The following is a 19750-nucleotide window of genomic DNA, read 5'->3' as shown; positions in this document are numbered from 1 at the left end:
TAAATCTCTGCCCCGGAGAGAAAAATTGTCCAGCATGATCCTCTGGTGGAAAGAAACAAAATTCAAACCCCCCCCCCACCCCCCCACCCCACACACACACACACACCACCTAAAACTTGGACTCATGAAAAAACTTTGTAAAGGGGATGAACCGGGGTGGAGAAGCTTTTTAGTACCTCAGAAGACAATTTCCACAGCTCAGTGATGCTAAAGTTAAAGAAGGTGTCTTCATTGGCCCGCAGATTTGGCATCTCTTAAATATAAAAAACCTTGAGCAAGTTTTCAGGGTTGTTAGAAAGCAGCATGGGAGGCATTTAACCCTTTCCAATCCACTGTCTGACAACATTATGATTTAAGGCTGTACAGCTCCGATGTTGGAAGACGTCTGTCGGGGTTCTCTTACTGTATATTGCCAGCCTCGCTGCTGTCGGAGCCTATCCAATTTGTCACCTCATGCAGTACTGGCTTTAACCAGCAGATAGTGCCGTTGTATAATGGCAGAAAAAGAGTAAGCCCCCTAGGAAATCCGGATACAAATTGGATTGGAAAGGGTTAAAGAGGTTGTGCATGGCTTCTTGGGAAATCGAATAGTTGACAGTTATGTCGTGAGTAAACTTCTAGAAAAGTACCATCGATTAAGGGAAAATGGTAGCTTCTCTGCTTGCGGACTGCTGTTGGACAGTGACAAGAGACCCAGAAAAGGAGTACAAGCGACTAGCAAAGAGATTAAGCTCTTTCATTTGAAGTTAGTGTATCTGTAAAACCAGAGCTTGGTCTACTAAACAAAATATAATGTCACAATCCTTTTCCTCAACCCAAAATTAGTTCAGTTATTTTGAGAAAAGAAAGAACTTCAAAGCTTATTTTTAGTATTTTGATTTGACATTAGTATATCTTAAAAACCAGAGCTAATAAACAAAATCTAATGTCATATTCATGTTTCTCGACCCAAAATTAACGTAGTTTAAGTATTTTGAGAGAGGAAAAAAATTCAACATGCATTTTTTTGTCCAGTATTATTGTTCAGGTTTGCACCATCCAATACTCTCACCGTGGCAAAAAAGTCCTATATTAATAGGGGTCACTGAAAAAGACTAAAACTTAACTTTTATTAAATAAAGCTAGTAAAATTTAAAAGGAGGAAGACAACACAAATACATATAACCAGTCCAATATTATGTCCTCATAGGCATAATTAGATATGGCTAATCCAAGAAGGGACCCAAAGGATTTTTTCATGTAGCGCGTTACTCATATATCTATGTTATTTTGTTTCTCCATAGAGAAGAGTCACATCCTTCTTATCGTAGGGTGTGGGAATGGACCATGCCACTATTTTTAACCCATCGACCAAAAGTGGGAATTATTGATGTGTTCCATCTCTTTGTGATCCCAGAGATTAATACTATTCTCTCTTTATTATTATTATTATTATTATTATTACAGAGATTCAGGTCCCCTAGCCAGATCAAGGTCTACTGAGCACTGTACATTATTTAATGAGCATAAGAAACTATCTATTCATGTTTTCGTAGTGCATAAAAGCACAGCACTGTGCAGCATATCTTAGAATATGCATTTGGCATTGGTACAGTCACAAGGAGCAATGATATAAAAATCTCAAGTGCTTATATTCTCATAAGATTTGAATATGATGACAATAAATTCAGATCTTTTTGATGTTACCATTACCCAGTTTTCTGCTGTGTATTGAGTTGCATTTATTTAGTAGTGCAATTAGCACAGCAGTTTATATAGATGAGACAGCATAATCCTCTACAAAGCCATAGCATACCTGCCAAAGGTGGAAACGGCAGCGAGCTAGAAGTGGCAAAGGAGGACCAAGGTGTGTCTATGTATCATATTTAGAGATGAGCGAGCATACTCGCTAAGGCAAACTACTCGAGTGAGTAGTGCCTTATTCGAGTACCTGCCCACTCGTCTCTAAAGATTCGGGTGCCGGCAGGGGGCGGGGAGGAAACGGAGGGGAGATCTCTCTTTCTCCCTCTCTCCCCCCCGCTACCCCTGCTCACCGCCGCAGCTCGCCTCTCACCCGCGCCGGCAGCCGAATCTTTAGAGACCAGCAGGCAGGTACTCAAATAAGGCACTACTCGCTCGAGGTAAATGCTAAATAAAATAAAGGGCAGGCTCTATTCACAATACCATTAAAGGGGTTGTCTCGCGAAAGCAAGTGGAGTTAAGTACTCAGTAATCAGGAGGCTGGAATCGGCACATGTGATGGGGGCGGAGCTACGTGATGACGCGTACAAGGGGGCGGAGCCAAAACGCAGCTGCTACCGAGCCGAAGGGAGAAGACCCATCTGCGCAAGCGCGTCTAAAAAAGCAAGAAGACACCGAAATTAGACGGAGCCATGGAGACGGGGACGCCAGCAACGGAGCAGGTAAGTGAATAACTTCTGTATGGCTCATATTTAATGCACGATGTATATTACAAAGTGCATTAATATGGCCATACAGAAGTGCTGAACCCCACTTGCTTTCGTGAGACAACCCCTTTAAGTGTGTTACTCTGATTGTTATAATAATGTACTCTGGGTCACACATTAACTAAGCATCAGTGGAAATATTTGCACAACAATCTCATTATTAATGCAAATATAAGGAACCTGATCGGAGTTTATTATCTGCGTTACTATTTGGATGGGCGTTTCTTTTAAATTGTATTTTGTATAATTTCCAGCTTATCCTCTGCCTCCAGAAGTGTGCCTTCCATTTATATTTAAAGAGGTTAGTATTATATAACTGGTTTTGTTTATTAACTGTTCATCCCTGCCTTTAAGAATATATCCTGATTTTGTGTTACCAGAATCAACATCCTCCTAAATTCAGGGTATCAGGTAATTTGGGTACGTCATGGGAGCGGGGTACTTCCCACAAAATGACGTACCCTTATGTCATGGGGATAGCGCGAAATCATGACAGACCTCGCGCTATCCCGAAGCGGGAGCCAGCTGTCAGTCATAGCCGGCCTCCGGCTGCAGCAGCAGGGGTGCCTCGGAGATGCGCCCCCCCCCCCCCCCCCCGCTGTTAACCCCTTCCCTGCCGCGATATATGTAGATCTCGGCATGGGAAGGGTTCACAGAGGTAGCGCGCTCCCTTTGTGAAGTTGCCAGGCTCTCACGATATAATCGCAGAGAGCCAGGCTGGTTGCCATGGTAACAGGATGCCAGATACCGGCGTCTTGTGTTGCCAGAGCCTATGAACGCTGTATAAGCGATAAGGCATGGCAGGACTTCTGTCCTGCCATGCCTTATCACAGTGATCATCAGTGCTGTGCTTTAACTCCCCCAGAGGGACATAGATGGTGTAAAAAAAAAAAGAAAAATGTACAAAAAAGAAAAATGTAAAAAAAATACCTTTTTTATGCTTTTTCTCAGATTAGCATAAAAAAAGGTAAAAACGACATGTACAATAAGTTGAACACACTTTTTATTCTGCACGGCCAAAAGCGTAAAAAAAAACCCGCTAAAAAATAGAGGCAAAATGCTAATTTTTAGCATTTTGCCTCCCAAAAAATGCTATAAAAGTGATCAAAAAAGCCATATATATCCTAAAATGGTAACCATAAAAACTACAGCTCGTCTTGCAAAAAAACAAGCCCTCACAGCGCTCCGTACATAGAAAAATAAATAAAAGTTACAGGACTTTGAATGCAGCGATTTAGAAAAAGAAAAAATATTTCCCCAAAAAAGGGTTTTTATTGCAGAAAAGTGGAAAACCCTAAAAAAAAAAAAAAAATTAAGAATTTTGGTATCATTGTAACCGTGCCGACCCGCAGAAAAAATGTATTGTGTCATTTATACTGCTTGATTAACGCTGTAGAACCCCCCCCCCCCCCCCCCCCCAAAATCTATGGCAGAATTGATGCGTTTTCTCTCCCTATCATCATAAAAAAATACTAAACGTTTTACAATATAGTCTATGTACCCAAAAATTGCACCATCAAAAACTACAGCTCGCCACGCAAAAAACAAGCCCTTATACAGCCGCGTCGACGGAAAAGTAAAAAAAGTTATGGCTTTTGAAAAATGGAGATGAAAATCCGCCAAAAATCTTTGCTTACTTAAGCTCAAAATAAGCCATGTCCTTAAGGGGTTAAATGCTCAAAAATAAATTCTATTGTTTTCGAACTAGTGATGGCTACTTATCTCATCTTAAAGTCCCCACACACATTCGACTTTAGACGTCCAAACCTGCTAATAATATAGGAGAGGTCAGGCAGCCTAACTTGTTACCGACAGATTTTGTTGGGGAGAAGAAAGATCGGAGACATTGAATTTCAAGGCTCCATACTGTTGTTTTCCAGGAGATAAGCTACAGTCTGTCTGCTGCTCACTGCAGCTAAACACACAAACGCTTTGTTAAACAGAACATTCATGTGCACGGGGCAGCCAGGGGAATCATATGACGGATGAACAATCATTTGGCAGATATCTGTTGAATGTATAAGGAAACCTTTTGAATGTCCATTTAGCTACTCAATCCAATAAAAGTAAAAAGGTTCCTGCGCTCCTTTAGGACCCAATTCCACCAGGGATTGGAATTGCCAATAAATGAGTAAGCTAAAAACTTTTCTTTATTCCATATCCAAATACAGTGCAACGCGTTTCGTCGCATATAGCGACTTTCTCAAGCACAATCATAAAAAACTCACATACATTTAACATATATATATATATATACAATAACCTTATGTGTTTGTATTAATTACCTTAGTGCTCCTCCTTTCTCCCGCAGGCACGTCTGTCTGCTGTCATGCCGGCGTCCTACTCCGTGCCGCCCACGTGACCAGTCACGTGTGTCAGCGTCGCGCGATGACGTCATCACGCCAGCGTAGCCCCGACATCCACGGTGGAACGCATGGAGTAAGTGTATTCCCTGCGCTCCTCTCGGCCGTCTCGTCAGTGGTAGCGTGCCGACGTCATCACGCTCCACCAGAGCAGGCTCCAATGATGTGGAACGCTGTGCTGGAGCACATTAACTCTCTCCTTACCTAACGCTAGCTATATATAACGAAAGGAGGAGCCCCTTCTTCTTACCCCTTCATTTTCTGTACCTGTTTGCTTGTATATATCATATATAAGAAATGTTATCACATATGAAATGATGTATATAAAAAGAAGACAGGTGTTATAGCCCTTAACCTCTGTCCTCATTGTTTTACCCTGATCTTATTCAGTATAGATCTCTACTTTTATGCAGTGTTATGTCTTCTTTTTATATACATCATTTCATATGTGATAACATTTCTTATATATGATATATACAAGCAAACAGGTACAGAAAATGAAGGGGTAAGAAGAAGGGGCTCCTCCTTTCGTTATATATAGCTAGCGTTAGGTAAGGAGAGAGTTAATGTGCTCCAGCACAGCGTTCCACATCATTGGAGCCTGCTCTGGTGGAGCGTGATGACGTCGGCACGCTACCACTGACGAGACGGCCGAGAGGAGCGCAGGGAATACACTTACTCCATGCGTTCCACCGTGGATGTCGGGGCTACGCTGGCGTGATGACGTCATCGCGCGACGCTGACACACGTGACTGGTCACGTGGGCGGCACGGAGTAGGACGCCGGCATGACAGCAGACAGACGTGCCTGCGGGAGAAAGGAGGAGCACTAAGGTAATTAATACAAACACATAAGGTTATTGTATATATATATATATATGTTAAATGTATGTGAGTTTTTTATGATTGTGCTTGAGAAAGTCGCTATATGCGACGAAACGCGTTGCACTGTATTTGGATATGGAATAAAGAAAAGTTTTTAGCTTACTCATTTATTGGCAATTCCAATCCCTGGTGGAATTGGGTCCTAAAGGAGCGCAGGAACCTTTTTACTTTTATTGGATATAGCTACAGTGGATCACACCCAGAGTGTGATACAGTTATCCTGGCAGCTCTCCCGACATAGCCCGTCGGGATATCGTGGACACACAGGGAGATGACCGGCAGTATATATTAAAGCGAACCAGGACTTGGAGGTGTAGGTGGAGCTCAGGACCGGGCTCCACTATACACCGGGTGAGTCCCATTTTATGTGAATTATTGTCCACATTGAGATTGCTTTCCATTATTCGTAGTGCGCTGTCCTGATACATATATCATTTAGCTACTCAAGTCAGACCAGCATATTAATGGAGGGATGAGCCATCTGAGTCTTTAACACACAACATCGGCAAAACGCCGGGATTTTATCTCCGTTTTCGGATGCAGGTTATGATGTCTGACAGCGGGTTTTAACACAACCCATCGTTGTGACTGGTGATGAGGTGTGTTAAGTGCGAAAATGCGGTAAAATAGAGTAGATAGTGTTTGAAAATTGGAGCTTTTTTTTCAAGAGCATGTCTGCGTGGCCCCATTGAAATTAATGGGAGAGCTATACCACGATTACCGTGGCATTCAAAACATCCCCGTAAAAAGCTGATATGTGAGAGTGGGCTAAGGGTTTCACTAGATCGGACAGTTTTCTCAAATATCTATGGCCAATCTTGGTGTGTCTCTATATGGAGTTAAAATAAAAAAACTAAATGAAATACTGTATATTACGGTGTGTAATACAACAACTGTCTTACAGGAAGATGAAGAGTGCTCTCTGACTATGGATGAAAATGGTAAAATTAGGGACATCAAACAAAATGTCCTGCTGGAAGAATTGACTGTAGGCAAAACCACAGAGTCCCAATCGGTGGAAAGCAATACAATTTGTGATACAGTCTGGGACAGTTGCATTGATGATGCTGACATTGTAGAAGCTGCTGAAGATGCAGAACTATTGGATGCAGCAGATAGTTGTCTGAAAGACTGGAGGGTGGAGGAGCCCGATATACCAGAAGAACTTTTGTTACAAGCAGCCGATGCACATCACACACCTGAGGAAACATGAGCAGCTATGTTCTTCCCGAGTGAGCTATAAATGATTTATCCAGTGCCTGCTTTGTGAATATAGCGGGTCCAACCACAACACCACTCAGGTCATTTCTGACATTTAAAAGAAAGATGCTAATATACCGGTTCAGTGTTATAGTTGAATAAAAGCATTTTTCAGTATAAGTGTCTTAAAAGCCTGTGGTGTTTTTTTTCCTCAAAAATGAAAATAGACATCTCCAAAAAAGGTCTTACCGTACTTTTTGTTCTATAAGACGCACCCTCGGTTTAGAGCGGGGAAATAGGGAAAAAAGATTTTGAACTTATCCGGGTACAGCGCAGGGTTAGTGCTGGGTGACAGAGCAAAAAGTAGCAGCAGAGGTATGGAAAAAAAGCTCCGTGTCACAACGGTGCTTGTGCGTGCCAGGACGACAGGAAGAAGCCGTTTAGTGAAGGCGGGGAGCAGCAGCAGTTCCGGCCGGGGCTCACCACCAATCAGCGGTACATATGGGCAGCAGTGGGGAGGAGAGAAAACTGCTAACTGGCCGCACATTTGTACGTGCGATTGCGAAAAAATAGCGATCGCAACAAATTTTGGCACATTCGCTCTATAAGACGCAGGGACTTTTTTTCCCACTGTGGAGGGAAAAAAGTGCGTCTTATAAAGCGAAAAAATATTATACATAGTAGGTAGAGATGAGCAAACCTGCCTGGGCACCGATTTTCGAGTACTTCCGTACTCGGGCGAAAAGATTCGGGGAGCGCCGTGGGTGAGTGGGGGGTTGCAGCGGGGAGTGGGGGGAGAGGGAGAGAGAGAGGGCTCCCCTCTGTTCCCCGCTGTTATCCCCCGCTCCGCCACGCCTCCCCCCGGCGCCCCCCGAATCTTTTCACCCGAGTACGGAAGTACTCGAAAATCGCGGTGCTCGATCGAGTAATTACTCGAAACGAGTAGGTTCGCTCATCTCGAATAGTAGGTTTTCCATCAATCTACAAAAAAACATCAGGATAGACTTATATACCAGATCTAAGAAAGAAGAGGTAGGAAAGAGTAAAAACAGAGCCATGATTAGATGTGGGATGGATGCTAATTGAGAAGTATGAAGTGCTAATCTTGAGGATATATAATTTGATGAAATGCTTTAACCCCTTAATGACATGGCCTATTTTGGGCTTAAGGACGCAAGGATTTTTGGCGGATTTTCTTCTCCATTTATCAAAAGTCATAATTTTTTTATTTTTCCATCGACGCAGCCAAATAAGGGCTTGTTTTTTGCGTGGCGAACTGTAGTTTTTGATGGTGCCATTTCTGGATACATAGACTATATTGTAAAACTTTTATTTTTTTTTTTTTATGATAGCAGGGAGAGAAAACGCATCAATTCTGCCATAGATTTTTTTTTTTTTTTTTACAGCGTTAATCATGCAGCATAAATAAGACAATCCATTTTTTCTGTGTGTCGGTACGGTTACAACGATACCAAAATTCTTTTATTTTTTTTAGGTTTTTCCACTTTTCTACAAAAAAAACCCTTTTTTTGGAAATCTTTTTTTTTTTTTAAGGCCTCATGTCCACGGGCAAAATAGGATTTAAAATCTGCAGCGGATCCGCACCCCATAGGGATGCATTGACCCCCCACGGGTAGATAAATACCCGCGGATGGTCAATAAAAGGGAATTTTAAAAAAATGGGACATGAAAAAAAATGGACATGCTCCATTTTCGTGCGGGTCTCCCGCGGGGACGGCTCCCGCAGGCTTCTATTGAAGCCTATGGAAGCCGGCTGGATCCGCAGGAGACCTAAAATAAGAATAACTTACCCGCAGCGGACCGGGCAGTTCTTCTCTTTTTCACGGTGGGATCTTCTTTCTTCTTAGCTTGACAAAGACCATCTATGTAACGGTCGAAACGTCGCTGTATTTCATGATGATGCGATGTTCTGATGGAAATATAAGTCTTTATTGCACCTGAAGATCTGGACTCTGCTGCCTATTTTTCTTTTCTACTCTGTTTGAATCTATGGGATTAGGATTCAATCCCAGTTAGGTGTGCAGGACACTACATGTGGAAGAAACCCCCCCCCCCCCCTTATGGGTTATGGTGAGTGCTGCTGAAAAGAATTTTCCTTTATCGGGCGGATGTGCCCGGCGCATGCGCGCGGCACGCAGCTGGCGTGCCGAGCACATCCGCCGGCCGAAGAAAGAAGATTCGGCCGTGAAGAAGAGAAGATCTGCCCGGTCCGCTGTGGGTAAGTTAATTCTTATTTTAAGCACTCATGTCCGCGGGGCAGGAGGGACCCGCTACGGATTCTCCATGGAGAATCCGTAGCGGGCCTGATTTTCCCCGTGGACATGAGGCCTAAATCGCTGCATTCAAAGTCCTGTAACTTTTTTATTTTTCGATGTACGGAGCTCTGTGAGGGCTTATTTCCAAGACGAGCTGTAGTTTTTATTGTTACCATTTTGGGGTACATACGGCTTTTTTGATCACTTTTATTGCGTTTTTAGGGAGGCAAAATGCTAAAAATTAGCATTTTGCCGCAGTTATTTAGCGTTTTTTTTAACGCTATTTTCCGTGTACACTCAAAAGCATGTGCAGCTTATTGTACGCGTTGTTACGGACGCGACAATACCAAATATGTGGGGTTTTAAATTTTTTAACCTTTTTTTATGCTAATATGAGAAAAAGCATAAAAAAGGGGTTTTTTACATTTTTTTTACATTTTCTTTTTTTAATTCATTTTTTACATTTTTTATTTTTTTTTTTACACAACTTGTGTCCCTCTGAGGGACTTTCACCACAGTACTGCCCATCGCTGTGATAAAGCACGGCCTTATCGCTTATACAGCGATAAAAGGCATTGGCAATACAGGACGCCAGTTGTCATAGCGACAGGCTGGGCTCTCTCGATAACATCGCGAGAGACGGCCGAAGACACAGAGAAAGCGCGCTCCCTCTGTGAACTCTTTCCCTGCTGCTATCTACTTAGATCGCGGCAGAGAAGGGGTTAACAGTGGGGGGGGGGCATCTCTGATGCCCCTCCCCCCTGTTGCAGCAGGACGCCGGCTGTGACTGACAGCCGGCTTCTGCTGCGGGATAGCGTGGGATCATATGTGATCCCGCGCTATCCCAAGGACGTAAGTTTACATCCTGTTGCGGGAAGCACCCTGCTCCCAGGATGTAAACTTACGCCCTGGAGCAAGAAGGGGTTAAAGGAAAGTCAGTAGCTATACACACATCCAAAACCTCGATTATTTTGGAAATATTTCCACAAATCCCAGGATATTGTGCTTCCTTTTACACAAATAATGCAACATGGCTTCTTTTTGTTTTTGTGGCTTCTTTTGTATATTCCAGGTAGCAGTACTATGCTGTTCTACACTATGTGAGCATACCCTTATTTGAATTACTGCTGCTAGATAACCTTGCAGAGCAGCATTCTTAAAAGATGAGATCAAGTGTTGAAGGGAATGTTAGCAGGTGTACATGTGCTTTTTCTCTTAATTTTATTGGATGATCTGACCAGAATGGTATCTACAGATAGTGTCACCCCTTGGTCTAATCTTGATGTCCTGTTTTAATGAAAGGGGCAAGAAAACAAGACAGTGTATTTACTTGACACTATAATAATATCAGGACAGTAGTCTGTGGTGCCAGCATCAGAGGGTAAGGGATTACCATTGTGGATCCAAAATAGGTCAGGGAGGGGGCTTATGTAACCATTTTAGTTGTGAACTATGACCCAGGCTTAATTTATACAAATACCCGGTATTAGTGCAATATGTCTCCACCAGAAGTATGGGTGGAGACATAGGTTGGCCGGCCTGAGGACTGCCCTGCCCCCCCCGCCCCCCCTACAGCTGCTGTTTGACTGCCGCAATCCTGGCCGCCTGCCGCTTGAGACATGCTACCCTTAGCACTAACCTATCCTTAGCTCCTATGCTGGCGCTCCTGCCGCTGTGTCCTGTTGTTTTTTCATAGGCCTCTCGATTGGGCATAAAAAGCACTACTACAAAAAGGCATGTTAAAAAAAAATGAATATATGGGGGGAGGGGGTGAAAATCACATACCAATTAAAAGAAATGCTGTCTTTTAACATATATGTAACATGTAAAACACACCACCACCAAAGTGTATGAGAAGGAAGTCTAAGGCAGGTGTCACACAAGCGAATGTGTGTTTGTGTGTACATCGTGTTTTTGTAGAATGAACTATGCGGTTTTGCATGTGCATCGGTGTACTTTAATGCACTTTTTGCGCCCACAGGTCACGTTCATTTGTGCACGGCAAACAGATGCACTGATTAAAATGTCTAATGAGCTCCACAAATGTTCTTTTTCAGCTAAATTACGCAGCATAGTAAGCATCTCCTTATGTACTGCGCACAAATTTGTGCAACCCCATTGACTTTTATGAGGAACTTTGGTGCGGAAATGTGAAGAAAAGTAAAGTATGTGCGTGACCGAAATGCACGTGCAAAATACAGAAAAGTGAACAACGCCATTGAAATCAATGGGTTTAATTCTCAGCGTATGCCGCGCACAAATACGCCCCGTGTGATGCCGGCCTAAGGATGGATTTGCACAGTGTTATTTGAAAAACCTCTCAGTGAGGACTACAGTGCTTTAGACTTCATTTTATTTTTTTGACCTGCATGAGTCAATGAGTCGTTACAGGTTGCTTCTATTTCTGGATAATGTCTATCTCATCGGTCCGCTGGAGTCCTACAGCCTCAGGCTGGATTCACATGAACGTATATCTGCTCTGTTTTCACACCGAGCCGATATACGTTGTCCTCGTGTGCAGGGGGGGGGGGGGAGGGATGGAAGAGCGAAGAGCAGGAACTGAGCTCCCGCCCCCTCTTTGCCTCCTCTCTGCCCCCTCTGCACTATTTGCAATGGGGAGAGGTGGGACAGGGGCGGGGCTAATTCTTGGAATTTAGCCCCAGCCCCGCCCCACCTCCTTTCATTGCAAATAGTGCAGAGGGGTGGAGAGGAGGCAGAGGGGGCGGGAGCCCAGTTCCTGCTCCTGGCTCTTCCATCCCCCCCCCCCTTGCACACGAGGACAACGTGTATCGGCTCGGCGTGAAAACAGAGCAGATATACGTTCGTGGGAATGCAGCCTTAGCAATGGCTTTATACCCCTTACCAGACAGGTAGATTTCAATGACCTTGTTTTGCTTCTATGTTTGGATCTGTTAGCATCATGTACTGCTTTTTCAGACCTTCTATTTGGCTTCACATGCCAAACAGGTTTTATTTGTTTAGATTCAAGGGGTCTGACAGAAATCATGTCTGGAAGGGGCTCAGTTATCAATTACGTTTGGTTAAATGGTTGATTTTGTAGCTAATGGGGCAATTGTTAGTCGTTCACGACCCTCTGTGAGCCTAAAGGCGAGCTCCCTCCATGCTTTTTGGTTTTGCACTGCTTCTTTCAGTTGTTGGATATCCAAGCCAGTATCAGCTCTGACATTATCAGCCATCGTGTCCTTTGGCGGCCAGGTCTTCTTTTGCCACTGATCTATCTAAGTATTATAAATTTTTCTAGCGAAAATACATGAGCCTGAGTCTGGTCAGCTTGTCCTCTGTGAGTCTGAGCTTGGGCATCTTGTCCTCTTTGAGTCTGAGTCCGGTCATCTTGCCCTCCAGTGATATATCAGGTCTTATACCATTCCGGACTTCTCTGTTTGTTAGGGCTCATATCCACAGGCGGGTTTGAATTCCGGGATCCGCCTGGGGCACCCGCACTGATGATCTGGAGTTCAAGCCGCCCATAGACTATTCATGGGTGCCCGCAGCTTAATTAAACCATGTGGGTCTGTTCTTCCACCAGCTCAGGGGGACAGCAATGGGGAGCCCGTGTGCCCCCACATCTGGAAACCTCTTCCTGGTGTGGTGGGAGGGAAAATACATCTTTAACCCTTTCCAATCCACTGTCGGGGCTGCCCCGACATCATCATTTTCCTCTATAGCTCCGATGTCGGGACAGACCCGACATGCTGTTTCCTCCCACGCTCTGCTGACAGAGGCCACCCGACACACTTATGTGAATAAGTGAGCTGCAAACAGCACTGAACAGCGCTGGATTCTTCATTTACTGAAAGATAGATGTTCCTTCTCCTCTTCCCTGTATTCTCCGACAATACAGGAGGGGAGAAAGAACATGAGTGCAGTCAGTAAATGAAGAGCCCAGCGCTTATCAGTGCTGATAGCGAATGCCCGAATGTGCTTCCCTCCCCCTCTCTGCTGCCGGAGAACACCCGACACACTTTTATGTCAGTAAGTGAGCTGGAAACAGGGGGGCATTCAGTAAATGCAGAATGGAGCGCTGTCCAGTGCTGTTTCCAGCTCACTTATTCACATAAAAGTGTGTCGGGTGTTCTCCGGCAGCAGAGAGGGGGAGGGAAGCACATTTGGGCATTCACTATCAGCACTGATAAGCGCTGGGCTCTTCATTTACTGACTGCACTCATGTTCTTTCTCCCCTCCTGTATTGTCGGAGAATACAGGGAAGAGGAGAAGGAACATCTAGCTTTCAGTAAATGAAGAATCCAGCGCCGTTTAGTGCTGTTTCCAGCTCGCTTATTCACATAATAGTGAGCAAAAGAAATGAGAAAGTGGGAAGGAGAGAAACCACCTTTTAGGTCACCTGCACACGAGCGAAAATTCCGCGGCGGGATTTCCCGCAGAATTTCCGCCCCTGGAAGCTGCTATAGGATTGCATTAACAAACGCAATCCTAGGCAGACGGGCGCGATTTGGCCGCGAGGCAAACAAATCGCGGCATGCTCTATTTCTGTGCGCAGAGCCCCGCATAGAAACGTCACTCACTGGCCGCCGGCCCCGCTCTGTGCATGCGCCGGCTGCCCAGCAGCTGGCACATGAGAGAGCCGGGGCCGCGGGAGAGGTGAGTGCCCGCGCTGCTCTCTGCAGACGCTCGGGTCGGGTCCCGCTGCGAGAATTCTCGCAGCCGGATCCGACCCGGCCCGGCCGTCTGCAGGCGGCCTTACTGTGAAACATGTACTAGGAAGCCTGGACTTCATCCTGCAATTTGTTTCAAAAAGTATCACGCGCTAAAAAATTATAAGTCAAAATAAATAAAAACCTTTTAATTTATCTAAAAGTGCTAATAAAATCATTAGGTAATTTATTTGTGTGGTTTTCTATGTTGTTGTTCCAAGTAATCCACCAACCTCTTTCCCGCACAAAATAAATTGGAGCTGGGAAAAATGAGCGTGGCAAAAAAATTGGATTGGAAAGGGTTAATGAGAACGAAAAATTGACCTCTTTATTTATGGATCCGCTATATCGACGACATATTTATCCTGTGGTCGGGCCAAATAAATAAATTCTGTGGATTCGTGGAACATCTTAATGTCAATGATTTGAGCCCTTTTCTTCACTGCAGAGATTAGTGCAGAAGCCCTGACATTCCTAGATCTGAAAATAAACAAGACTAAGACGGGTACCCTTGAGACTACGATGTACAAGAAACCAACCTCAACAAACAACCTCCTACACTGGAACAGCCATCACCCCTATTCTCTGAATAAAGGGATCCCAAAGGATCAGCTTATGAATGTTAAACGCAACTGCTCCAACGAAATGGAATATAAAAATAGAGCAGATGAGATGATGGAAAAGTTCCGAAACAGGGGCTATCCTAGGAACATCATGATCCAAGCTCGAGCAACAGTTGATAAAATGAAACGAGATACACTCGTGACACCTAAACAAACAGGACGAGAATTCCCAATCATTACGCATCATTGGTACCTATGATGATCACTCACTGCAGGTGAGAGGTATAATTGAAAAATATTGGAATGTCCTGTTGAGAGATAAGGACTTGTCATTATGCTTACCCTCACGACCAATGATTACATACAGAAGGGGACGAAATTTACTCGATGGGTTGATACACAGCCATTTTACACAGAAACCATTCTCATCTACATGGCTAACAACTAAATCAATCAATGGCTGTTTCCCATGTACACATTGTAAAGCATGTGAATACATCAAGAGAGGTGTTAAATTTGTGAGCTTAACAACAGGAACTAAATATAAAATAAGAGACTTTATGAACTGCAAATCGAGTGGGGTTATCTATCTGGTGACCTGTCCATGTCCTCTTGATTACATAGGCAAAACGAGACAACAGTTGAGACGAAGGATTCTGGCCCATATTGGCAACATCAATACAAAAGAACATACAAGCTGGGCAATCCACGTACGTGACATTTATGACAATGATCCCACCACCATCAAATTCCAGGGCATAGAATTATTAAGATCAGATGGACATCGTGGTGATCTAGATCAGAGATTACTACAGAAGGAGAGTACATGGATTTATCGGATGGAATCCATCTCACCGAAAGGCCTCAATGAGCAGTTGTCCTTTCTACCATTTATCAAGTAATGATACAATATCAAATATGAATAAAACCCCCCTTTTTCTATGGTATACTTTAGTGTAGAAAAACCTTCCTTTTGGATTTATGTCTGTTTTAAAATACTTGATTTTTGGCTGCTGTGTTTTGTTTCCGATGATATATGGGAAACACATATTTACTGACTTTTCGCTATGAAAATATCCTTCCCCCTGGGGATATTGCAATTTGACTATCACAACTTTACAGAGGATAAAACTAAGTACTAGACTCTTTACCCGTGACTCTCCACATTAGGCCCCATAGGACCATTAATGAATCTCCATCTATGCTGTGTATACATTAGTGTAAACAGCTTAAGTGTCAAGGTCAACAAGATCTGTTCAACATTAGAATATATCATATATATATATATATATATATATATATATACACACATTGTGTATGAACAACTCAAATAACTCCTTTTGCTTTACTATGATAGAGTTCAACATTCTCCTCTACTAATAACAAAAGGATTACGACTAAACACTGTTTTGAATAACCTTTTACCTGTAGTAAGAGAGCATCACTCTGTCCATACTATGAGCATTTTCTCCATAATTGAAATTAGAGATATGTACATCCATATGATAACACTTGATACAGGCACTCCATTTGGACTTTGTGTGGCATTGGTATCCAGTGACCAACAGATCCAGCTCTTTTTGACTAAGTCCGGTTATAGGTACTCTGTGCAGGCGCTAAAAACCTAGAATATCACCATCAAGCCTGCGCATGTGCGATAATTGTATATACCGCAATGACACTCATACTTACATGCGCACGCGGGATAGGCATCAGCACCATCGCGATGTTTTGCGGAGGAACTTACCCTGCGCAGGCGCGTGATCCCTTCACGGGCAACATTAACATTGTGATATTTTGTGGAGGTTTTCAATCTGCGCAGGCGCGAGAGCCAGTTAATATCGCGCTACTACAGAGACTTCAGCCTTCTTAATTGTCCTCTGACCGGATTGGTGTGGATAGGATTGACCGCCAGATCACGACTGGTAGTGAGGTGGAGACACTACTACATTAAGCGTGCATTAAGCCCAGTCTTACCATCTCTGCATAATGCCTATCAACAGCCATACAGGCTGTCTCACTTGGGAGTTTTAGGGAATAGCTTACTCCAAGTTAGGCTAGTCTTCCTGATGAACCAGCCACAGTACATGGGTGGTTGGGGAAACGCGTCGACAGGCGGCTTAGTATGCGAATGATATAGGGCTTAGCATACTAATTAGTGGTTCTTTGTATTTACATCTAAGCATGCACAAGCAATAATATAAAGGTTCAACAAGCAACTGGAACAAAGAACTAGAAAGAATACAAATCTTTAACAACCCTATCTTAACAATTAATATGTAGAGTCTTTATTATACTTGTAATGACATATAGGCATGGTTTCAGCCTGACTACTTTCTATGATCTTTCATCTTTCATGACTCTAACACTAAAGAGTTTAGACAAATATAGAATAATGTTTTATTGTTAATAATATATCCACTATTTCTGTGGAATGACAATTTATTGATGCATTCTGCATTATATATATTTGTATAAATCTATGTACCATTTGTAATATAATTTAGTACATTTCAAATGAAGTAACTTTCACCCTTAGGGAACGGGGCGATAGATCTTTGAAAAAGTTAATAAGGGGTTAATGATCAGGTGGTGTTTTTAATTTGTTTAACGATTTAAATAGATTAGTAATGTTATTTGTGAGAGGTTATCTAGCTAATACCCATAAGTGGGCAGTATAGTATATAGTCTTCTATATTAATGTATAGGAGATTTCTGCATAAAACAGGATATATGTGACTATCATTATATTCTTCTTAGTATAGATTCACCATGTCTAAAATTATTATGTCACTATAAGTGGAACTACAAAAGGGAGAGACCATATAATCCCTGATATATATCGCTATGAGGACTGATGCACATAGTGCTTGAATATATGATCTGGACCCATATATCATTAATCCCGTCAGAGACACTCTCAAAATGTTATCGTCTGAAGGATTAATAAGGACACATTTTCTATATTGATCAATTCCCTGTGATAAAAATGGTCCATATACCAACGGGCCAATTTAGCTGATTAGCAGGGCATATATTATCAGTACCTCTTTACTATCTTACATAGATTCCTAGAGGGAATACTTGCGTCTATTCAATCAAAAGGCTGCATTCTCTGCATCTATATTTTGTGCATACTCTCTGAACGGATGATTGTTTTGTGTCCATTAGCTATATGGTCGGTACCTTATGTGCTGATTCATTATTGTATATAGTGTATCGTATTTAGTTCAATTTAATTTATTTTATATGTTCATAATAAAAGTTACGTTTTAGTCCTATTCTGTCTATAATCTATTAGTTGTAGCATAGCATAAAAACATTTGCATTCTGGTTCCTCGGCTAACTTTGAAGCAAATGTGCGCCATATTGTAGATCACTGACAGTTGATTTAATACAGATATAAGGACTTTCTAAGTGTGCTGACAATGCAGGGCATTTGTTTCTCTTCATTGCATGTTTCATATTCAGTTGCAACTTTATCGTTTACCAGAGTTAAAATCTGCAGCAAGTCTTTTTTTTTCCAGTACTTCTTCAGCAGGTAACAGAGGGATTCCACAAACCAGGAACCATCACTTGTTCTATATGCCACATGGCCTGGAGAGAAGAGACACATTTATTCAGATTTCTTAAGCTTTCCTGACTGAAGCAGCCTGCAAGCATTGTGTATAGCAACATTAAGTAAAGAGGTGTACTCTGGTTTAGTTAGAGCTGGTAAACCTCACCTACCCCACCTTACAGCCACTGATTGACAGCTGTCTCAATGCACAGTAATAGGCAATCAGTGGCTGGAGGGAAGTGGGTAGGTGGTGGGAGTCTAGGCTAGCTGTAGCTCATTAATATCAAGGGCTATTTCCTGTAGTCCTTTGTATGGCTGCTAAACTTAAAATTTAACTTTCTGACAAACTAATTCAGATACGTATAACAGATATTGCTGCAATCTGCTTTTCCTGTCACTTTCTTATGCTGCCTTCAGAGAGGAAACGAAAAAGGTGGTGATATATTTAAAGGGAATTTATCCTTTACACATCAGCTTCAAACAACACACAACATAATGTTATTGCCCTTGAAGATTAATGAGCCAAGATTGTCTGCTAAATGCATCATATAGATTGTTCTATCTGCTGTAGTATATGTGAAGAGTCGCTGTGAGAGGGAAGATTGCTGGGTTTAGCCAGGTTTATCTGCTCGAAGGACATTGCCAGACCACGTGCCACCAGGCATGCAAATTTTTACACCGAGTAACATCTTATAGGTTAAATAGCATTATGAGAATTCTGGACTATTATAAGTTTGGACATGAACATCAAATGACTGTGCAACATGGAAGGGGAGAGTAGCCATATGGTGAGCTGCAACATATGCTATATGTTTACAGACCGACCAGAGGAAAAAACAAACTGCATCTTTACTTCCAATAGAGACACAAGCTTGCATTTCTGGCAAATGAAAAGTCTTCAGTAGAGAATAGCCAAATTGAAAATCTTTAAGGAAGATGGAGATTTCCTTGACAAAGCAGAAGTAAAGGCCCATTGACACGGGACGAAGGTCAGGCAAACGATGTCAGACACTCGTCCTTGTATGTACTCGCTTCCTGTGCTGCTGCACAGGAGCGAGTATCACTGGCTCGCTCACGGAGCGGCCAGCAGGGAGCCGGGGCAGCTGGAGGAGATTTCACTGTTCGCTCTTCCCTGCTCCTCTCCATTCATTTTAGCAGTGTCCGTTCAGTACTGAACAGCTGCTATTTACACTGAATGATCATCGTTCAGGATTTTAAGCTGCATTAAATCCTGAACGCTGATCTTTTAGTGTAAACAGCAGCTGTGCAGTACTGAACGGCTGCTGCTAAAGTGAATGGAGAGGGACGGGAACAGCAAGGAGAGAAATCTCCAGCCGCCCCACCTCTCTGCTGGCTGCTGTGTGAGCGAGCCAGCGATACTCGCTCTTGTGCGGCAGCACAGGAGCGAGTACACGGAGGGACGAGTGTCGGGCATCATTTGTTTGGCATTCGTCTCGTGTAAATAGGCCTTAACTCTTCGGAATGTTGAAGGAAAATAAATGTTCAGTATTCCTGCAGAGGAACGGAAGCATGTGACCCAAAGAAGCAGGAGGATGAGGAGTCACTCAGCACCCATACTGCTCAGGAACCGTACCAGACTCTCATGCAGAAGGGCAAGGAAAAGGTACATCAAAAAATGACTTGGCCAATGAAGAACAGTCTAGTACACACTCAGAAATCTTTTGAATGGAGAAAAATAAGTGTTTTGAAGAAGAAAAAAAAAAAAAAAAGGAGAGTGGCGGTTGTAGGGGATTCCCTACTGAAAAGAACAGGGCAGCAGTCTGC

General features: G+C 43.0%; 2 protein-coding genes across 2 annotated transcripts in view; one reads left to right on the top strand and one right to left on the bottom strand.

The window, feature by feature from the left end:
* Positions 1–7053, top strand: part of PRIMPOL (primase and DNA directed polymerase) — a 37445-nt gene extending 30392 nt beyond the window's left edge. Inside the window, exons 9-12 of the mRNA XM_066574808.1 lie at positions 1284–1306; positions 2339–2402; positions 2702–2748; positions 6599–7053. Of these exons, the coding sequence (XP_066430905.1) occupies positions 1284–1306; positions 2339–2402; positions 2702–2748; positions 6599–6907 (443 nt within the window). The 3' untranslated portion in view covers positions 6908–7053. The remainder of the gene's footprint in view (positions 1–1283; positions 1307–2338; positions 2403–2701; positions 2749–6598) is intronic.
* A 9382-nt stretch (positions 7054–16435) lies between these two features.
* Positions 16436–19750, bottom strand: part of LOC136572667 (caspase-3-like) — a 96138-nt gene continuing 92823 nt past the window's right edge. Inside the window, exon 4 of the mRNA XM_066573469.1 lies at positions 16436–18003. Within this exon, the coding sequence (XP_066429566.1) occupies positions 17798–18003 (206 nt within the window). The 3' untranslated portion in view covers positions 16436–17797. The remainder of the gene's footprint in view (positions 18004–19750) is intronic.

The sequence above is a fragment of the Eleutherodactylus coqui genome, chromosome 7 (assembly GCF_035609145.1).
Source record: "Eleutherodactylus coqui strain aEleCoq1 chromosome 7, aEleCoq1.hap1, whole genome shotgun sequence".
Taxonomy (NCBI): Eukaryota; Metazoa; Chordata; class Amphibia; order Anura; family Eleutherodactylidae; genus Eleutherodactylus; species Eleutherodactylus coqui.
The sequence above is the reverse complement of the archived record's forward strand: the minus strand, read 5'-3'. Positions and strand labels throughout refer to the sequence as shown.